The 7,500-nt window shown below is 46.8% G+C and overlaps 1 protein-coding gene across 1 annotated transcript in view; it reads right to left on the bottom strand.

Annotated features, from left to right (window-relative positions):
- LOC143031147 (uncharacterized) overlaps positions 1-3,047 on the bottom strand; it is a 4,751-nt gene extending 1,704 nt beyond the window's left edge. The window contains exons 1-5 of the mRNA XM_076194641.1: positions 2,846-3,047; positions 2,500-2,733; positions 1,267-1,362; positions 937-1,076; positions 527-815 (exon numbers count right to left, since the gene is read on the bottom strand). Of these exons, the coding sequence (XP_076050756.1) occupies positions 527-815; positions 937-1,076; positions 1,267-1,362; positions 2,500-2,733; positions 2,846-2,986 (900 nt within the window). The 5' untranslated portion in view covers positions 2,987-3,047. The remainder of the gene's footprint in view (positions 1-526; positions 816-936; positions 1,077-1,266; positions 1,363-2,499; positions 2,734-2,845) is intronic.
- Between the last annotated feature and the right edge of the window lie 4,453 nt (positions 3,048-7,500).

Raw genomic sequence — 7,500 nt, 5'->3', positions numbered from 1 at the left:
ATACAATTGTAGGCTGTTTTACGAATATCATCTGTGATTATAAATAGAGGCTCAAACAATGCTATATGCCGTTTGCAATCATGAAATTGATTGACTGAAATTTCAGACACAATAATGTACAACGATACACCTCTGTAAGCTTATAATACTTGCCCAAAAAAGTATTTATTTTCTGGCAAGAATGACAAAATCTGGCGGTGTCTGGTATCAAATCGCTCACTGCGAACGGTCCTATTGACGCGACCGAACGTGCAATGCCGCCGTCAGTCAGGGTGTGAACTTGGGCACGCAGGGTGACGGCTCCGGCCGAGGGAAAACACCTGGGGGGGGGGCAAGCTCCTCACCTCCTCCACGACTGCTAATCAACCCACCTCGGGGGGCAAAGCTCCCCCGTGCACTTTGTCGCCGTGCTCCCTTACGCTCTAATGCTAGGGCTTTGGACCCTAGATCCAAGAAGTGTAGAAATAACCATTGTATTAAAAAGGAACACCAGCCACGACATCATGAAACAGACCCACGTACGTACCTCTTTGCACTTCTTCTTCAGCGCCTCGTCTTCTTTTGGGGGTTGCCTCCTTCCCCTGGAAGGATGCAGAGGCATGGTCATCGGGAACTTCGAGGGATCGGCGCCCCGGATGGCACACTGGATGTGGGTGCACTCCGTCAGGGTCAGCACGTCCGTGCCAATCACATTGTCGACGATCTCGTCGCAGGACATGTCCAGGAACCGCACCTCCCTCAGCAGGTCGTCCCCGATCATCTCCCGGAGCGCACTCCCCGACGGCTCCTCCTGCTGGCCTAGCTGGGCTTTTCCCCTGCGACCAACGAGAGGCACAGAGAACGCATCAGCGTGCGGGCTTGATGAGCGACTACCAAAACAGAGCCATGCACTGTGCAAAGTGGAACGGAATGGTCGCCACGAGTGCGAGTACTTACCAGGCAATCAGTCCTCTGAAGGGGACAACCTCGGAGGAGAAGGCCAGGGTCTCGTCCGTCAGCAAAGCCCTCAAGCTTCCCTTGCTCAGACGAGACACGGTCTCAGGCAGCATGACGGCGTCGGGGTCGCGGTCCAGTATCTGTGGGTCAAAGAGGCCATGCTTCTGAACATGTCGACGAATCCAAGGGACGGGCGACAATTGACCCGACCGAACGTGCGAGACGTCTTTCAACCAAGAGGACTTTGGACCCTAGCCACAAGAAGTGTAGATATCACCATTTTACCCAAAGGGAACACCAGCCACGACATCAGGAAACAGACCCACGTACCTCTTTGCACTTCTTCTTCAGCGCCGCGTTCTCATAAAGAACCGAAGTGTCCAGCACTGCCGGCATCGTCTCCGCCTTCACGTTGGAAGCGATGTACTGAAAACAAAACGAGAGAGTTTGCCTAAGCAAGTGTGAAAAGTCCAGGAGTGTATCATGATTTGCCATTGCAACTTTGTCCACAGAGAGGAGGAGGCCCGTCTGCTGCTGCTGCTGCCGTGGTGCAGCTCAATAATGACGACGCCCAAACAACTAAGGCATCGTCCGAATTGCCACCATACCATCACAACAAAAGAAGAAGAGAAAGAAGACGAGGAGGAAGACGAAGAGGAAAAAGGCGAAGAAGAAGAAAAAGTCGAAGACAAGGAAAAATAAAACGGAGGAGGAAAAGAAGACGAAGATGACGAATAAGAAAACGAAGAAGACAGAAAAATAAGACGAAGAAGAGGAAGAAGAAGACGATAAAGAAAAAGAAGAAGAAAAAAGAAAACAAAGAAGAGGACAAAGGAGACGAAGAAGACAAAATAAGACGACGACGAAGAAGAAGAAGAAGAAGAAGAAGAAGAAGAAGAAGAAGATGACGAAGAAGAAAACAAAGAAAAAGACGAACAAGAAGACGAAGAAGAAAAATATGACGAAGAAGACGTAGAAGAAGAAGAAAAAGAAAAAGAAGAGGAAGAAGAAAAACTAGAAAAGGAAGAAGAAAAAGACGAAGAAGGAAACGAAGAAGAAGAGGACGAAGAAGGAGACGAAGGAGAAGAAGAAGAAGAAGACAAAAAGACGAAGAAGAAGAAAAAGAAGAGGAAGAGAAAAAAGAAGAGGAAGAAAAAGAAATAGATGACGAAAAAGAAAAAGACGAAGAAGAAAAAGGTGAAGAAGAAGGGGACGAAGAAAAAGAAGAAGACGCAGAAGAAAAAGAAGACCAAGAAAAAGAAGGAGAAGAAAAAGAGGAAGAAGAAAATTATGAAGAAGACAAAGATTAGGAGTATGAAAACGAAGAAGAAACTGAGGAAGAAATAGAAAAAGAAGAACGGAAGAAGAAGAAGAAGAAGAGACATTAGAAGAAGAAAATGCAGAAGAAGAAACAGAAAAAAAGAAAGAAGAACCAGAAGAAATATAAAAAGGAAAACAAAAGCAAAATGAAAAAGAAGAAATAGAAGAGGAAGAAGAAACAGAAGAAGAAGAACGGTAGAACTACTGTGGAGGAAAGCAAGGGCAGCTGGCTTCCCCACATACCTTCACACAATCTTTCATCGCCGACTCCATCTCGTACTTGTGGGCCATGGCGTACACCCCGAGAGCCTCTTCCACCGACTCCAGGTCCATCCGGTCCAGGTACATGTGATCCACTAGCTTCTGGAAGGAGTGACGAGGGTCCTTTGGAAGGGTGAGCTTCTTACCGGTAGCCATGGGTCCATTCAGCATGGCGAAGAACACGGGGGAATTCGTGCACAGGACCAGGCTGTGGACCTGAGGGAGTCACGTATTAAGTCCAAAGCCTTCCTCTGGGGCAACGCGCGTCAAAGCTCCGCCCACCTTGCTCAAGGAGGGAGTGATATTCAGTGCGAGTCACCACACTTACCTTGACAGGCTCCTCGTCTCCTGGAAAGAAGATGTCCACGTCGCTCAACTCCCTCGAGGTGTACAGGTACTGCGTGCGCTCTTTGCCGTTCTTCAACTTCGACTGCCATTTCTTGCCGCACGAGGTTTCGGTTTCGACCATCTTAGTTCTTCGGCTGCTTGCTGCCTGCCTGCTGCAAATGCCAACCGGTTTAGCCGTGCATCAGTCAACATGAGCCATGTATTCTGCCCCTAAATTTGCCACAACACAAATTCACACGCAGACATAGATACAGCATCCCGGAAGAAACTCAAGCGTAAAATCATTAGAAAAGACTGAGTTGGAGCTAAACTGACGGAACGAACGGGAAGGATCCTGGAAGGGCGAACAAATTCATAATGCTAATCAGAGAGCAACTCTCAGATTGGAGCCAACATTATCACATGGAACCTGAGGTCAGTAAATACGGTGCAATGCACGCGTGGGGAGGGAGGGGGCAGGCAGCCACAAAAGGGCAGAAACAACAACATGCAGCCCAGAAGTACTAAAGAAGTAAACAGTCTGAAAACCCTGACTCAAACGAGCACACTGCCAGTTGCCTCAACGCCGCCACCTGAAGGAGGGGATCAATGACGGGCACCTGCTTCCTTCCTTCCTTGTGCTGGTGGTGGTGGTCCTGCAAGGTGGACAGCCAAGTTGTCATTTTCAAAACCCGTCAACCAACCCCCCACCCCGCCCCGCCCCGCCCCCGACCACCTGCTGCAGCCCTGAGGGGCTGACACTCGGTCTCTGGGTCCAAGATCTCTCAAAAGATTACAAAGGAGGAACATGCCGACAGGAGACCTTTTGGCTCATATCTAGGTCGGATGCGAAAAAAGTTATAGTAATGATAAATAAATAAATAAATAAAATAATAACACTATAAGTAATAATAAATAGGTACAGTTAATTAATAATCAAGCCGGTAAATATTAAATAATGATAAAATATATGATAATAAACAGGCAAATAATAGCAAACAAAATAAGTAATATAAAAAGAATAATGGCAGTCAGCATTACAGCATCTTGCTTACGTGTTTATCTAAACGAATCTTAAAGCTTCGAACTGAACTACATTACACTGCCTCTGCAGGAAGTTTATTCCATTCATGTACTACTACACAGTTGGCAAAGTTGTTTCTACCCACTTCCAAATTAAAAGAATTTCCTGCCAGTTTGAGACCATTATTTCTTATCGGATTCTCATCAAGTGTAAAAATTTGGTCACTTTTGATATTGTCAATTCCCTTTAGAATCTTAAAAACCTGTATCAAGTCACCTCTGAGTCTACGCCTTTTTTAGGGAAAATATTCATATGTTTTAGTCGATTTTCGTATGATTTATTTTTCATCTTTGGAATCAGTTTTGTGGCTTGCCGCTGTACTTTTTTCCAATCTGCCAATATCTTTAATGAGATTCGGTGACCATACGGAAACATCATATTACAAACGAACTAACGATTCATATAGCTTGTTAATGAGAGATGGACTTTTGAAGTCAAAAGATGGCGCAATCAGTCCTTCAATCTTATTTGCTTTCTCAGAGACTGTTTGGATGATTTGAGATTGTTACTGATAATTACGCCGAGATCCTTTTCACTATTGACTTTTGTTAACTCATTTCCAAATAACTTGTAATCGTACTTACTGTTATTTTTACGTATGTGCATAAGCTTGCGTTTGTGCTAAATTTCATTGGCCACTTTTGAAACCATTGCTGTAGTTTATGTAAATCTTATTGCATATTTGATTGGTTTAAGTGATCATTTACCATTCTGCACAGTTTTGTGTCATCAGCAATTTTGGAGACAATGGATGTACATAATTTATACATAGTATGAATAGAAGTGGCCCAAGAACGGAACCCTGAGGAACTCCACTCGTAATATTTTTGTATCTACAAGTTTGCATTCAGAAGAACTCTGTTTTGGATCGTTCAAGCAATTACTTGTCCAACTTAATTATAAGCTAGCACTTATTCCGTGTAAAACTAATTTAGTAAGTAGTCTCTCGTGGGGGACGGTATGAAAAGTTTTTGCAAAGTCTATATATGTTAAGTTACTGTTTATTTTGTCGTACTTTTGTAGAATTGGAGTAAGTTAGTAAGGCAAAAACGTTTGCCTTTGAATCCATGCTGGCTATCATCTATCAAAGAGTTACTTTGTAAATGATGTTCTATAGCACCTCTGATGATAGTTTCCACAATTTTTCGTAGGATTAAAGTGAAGCTTAGGCCTGTAGTTATTTGGTTTGTTTTTGTCACCTTTTTTGAATTTGGGTGTAACGCTAGACAGCTTCCATTCTCTTGGGACTTCTCCGGACCTGATGGAGGCAGGGAGGGAAGGGAAGGAGGGAAGGAGGAGGAGGAGGGCAAAGGGGAGGGGAGAGGGATGGAGGAAAGAAGGAGGAGGAGGAGGAGGAGGAGGAGGGAGAGGAACCAGGGAAGGAGGAGGAGATGAGGTAGAGGAAGGAGGGAGAGATGAGTACGATAAAAAGCTGGAGGAGGGAGAGGTAGGAGGGAGGGAGAGGTAGGAGGGAGGGAGAGGGAGAAGGGATGGGAGGGAAGGAGGAAGAGAAGGGGCGGGATGATGAATGAGGGGAGGAGGAAGAGGAGGGAGATAGAGGAAGGAGGGAGGGAGAGAGGAGGAGGTAGGTAGGGAGGGGGAGGAGGGAGGACGAGAAGGAGGTAGGGAGGCGAAGGAGGAAAAGAGGGGTGAGGAGGAGGAGGAGGAGAAGGGGAGGGGAAGGAGGAAGAGGAGGAGGAGGAGGGAAAGAGGGATGAAAAGAAGGAGGAGAATTGGAGAGGAAGCGATGATGTACTGAAAACAAAGAGAGAGAGAGAGAGAGAGAGAGAGAGAGAGAGAGAGAGAGAGAGAGAGAGAGAGAGAGAGAGAGATTGCCTCCTAAGCGGCAAGTGTGAAAAGTATCATGATTCGTCACTATTATTGCATCATCCTCTTTGTCCACAGAGAGGAGGGGGAGGAGGAGGCCTGGCTGCTGCTACTGCTGCTGCCGCCGCCGCCGCCGCCGCCGTGGTGGTGCTCAATGATGACGTCCAAAACAAAGAAAGAAGGGCGCGGCGGCGGCACCGTCCGTCCGTCCGTCCAAATTGCCGCACGCATGCACACACACACACACACACACACACACACACACACACACACACACACACACACACACACACACACACACACACACACACTCAACCAACCAATCATCTGGTCTTGCTCACCGTATCAACAAGAGAAGAAGAGGAAGAAGAAGAAGACGAAGAGGAAGAGGAAGAGGAAGACGAAGAGCAAGACGAAGATGAAGAAAAAGACGAAGAAGAAGACGAAGAAGACAAAGAAATACGACGAAGAGGAGGAGGAGGACGAAGAAGAAGAAGAAGAAGAAGAAGAAGAAGACGAGAAAGTAGGAGGATGAAATAAAGAAAAAACAGAAGAAGAATAAGAAGAAAAAGAAGAAGACGAAGAAAAAGAAGAAGACGAAGAAGAACAGGACGAAGGAAAAGACGAATAAGATAAAGAAGGAGGAGGAGGAGAAGGAAGAGGAGGAGGAGGAGGAGGAGGAGGAGGAGGAGCAGGAGGAGGAGGAGGAAAGGAAGAAGAAACAGAAGAAAAATAAGAAGTAGAAAAAAACAGAAGAAAACGAAGAAGAAGAAGACGATGAAGACGAAGAAGAGGAGGGCGAAGAAGAAGATGACGAAGAAGAAGAAGAGGAGGAAGAAGAAGAAATAGAAGATGAAGAAAACAAAGACGAAGACGAAGAGGAAGATGACGAAGAAGAAGACGATGACGAAGAAGAAGAAGATGACTAAGAAGAAGATGACGAAGAAGAAGAAGAAGATGACGAAGAAGAAAAATACGAAGATGAAGAAGATGAAGAAGAAGACGATGACTAAGAAGAAGAAGATGACGAAGAAGAAAAAGACGAAGAAGAAGAAGAAGAAGAAGAAGAAGAAACATACGAAGAGGAATTATAAAAAGAAAATAAGAAAGAGGGGATCAGGAGGAGGAGAAGGGGAGAGGAGGGGAAGGGGAATAGGGGGAATAGGGGAAGGAGAAGGGGAGAGGAAGGGAGGGGGAATAGGGGAAATAAGGGGAGGAGGAGGGGAGAGGAAAGACGGGGAGGAGAAGGGGAGAGGAAGGAGGGAGAGGAAAGAGGAGGAGGAGAAGGGGAGACGAAGGAAGGGGAGGAAGGACGAGGAGGAGAAGGGGAGAGGAAGGAGGGGAGGAGAAGGGGAGAGGAAGGAGTGAGAGGAAAGAGGGGGAGGAGAAGGAGGGGGAGGAGAAGGGGAGAGGAAAGAGGGGAGGAAGGAGGGGGAGGAGAAGGGGAGAGGAAGGAGGGAAATAGGGGGAGGAAAGAGGGGGAGGAGAAGGAGGGGGAGGAGAAGGGGAGAGGAAAGAGGGGAGGAAGGAGGGGGAGGAGAAGGGGAGAGGAAAGAAGGGGAGGAGAAGGGGAGAGGAAGGAGGGGGAGGAGAAGGGAAGAGGAAGGAGGGGGAGAAGGGGAGAGGAAAGAGGAAAAGGAGAAGGGGAGAGGAAGGAGGGGGAGGAGAAGGGGAGAGGAAGGAGGGGGAGGAAAGAGGGAAATAGGTGGAGGAGGACGGGAGAGGAAATACGGGGAGGAGAAGGG

This window comes from Oratosquilla oratoria, chromosome 12 (genome assembly GCF_046742065.1).
Source record: "Oratosquilla oratoria isolate Oo_2021 chromosome 12, ASM4674206v1, whole genome shotgun sequence".
Lineage (NCBI taxonomy): Eukaryota > Metazoa > Arthropoda > Malacostraca > Stomatopoda > Squillidae > Oratosquilla > Oratosquilla oratoria.
This window is presented reverse-complemented; position numbering and strand designations above follow the sequence as displayed.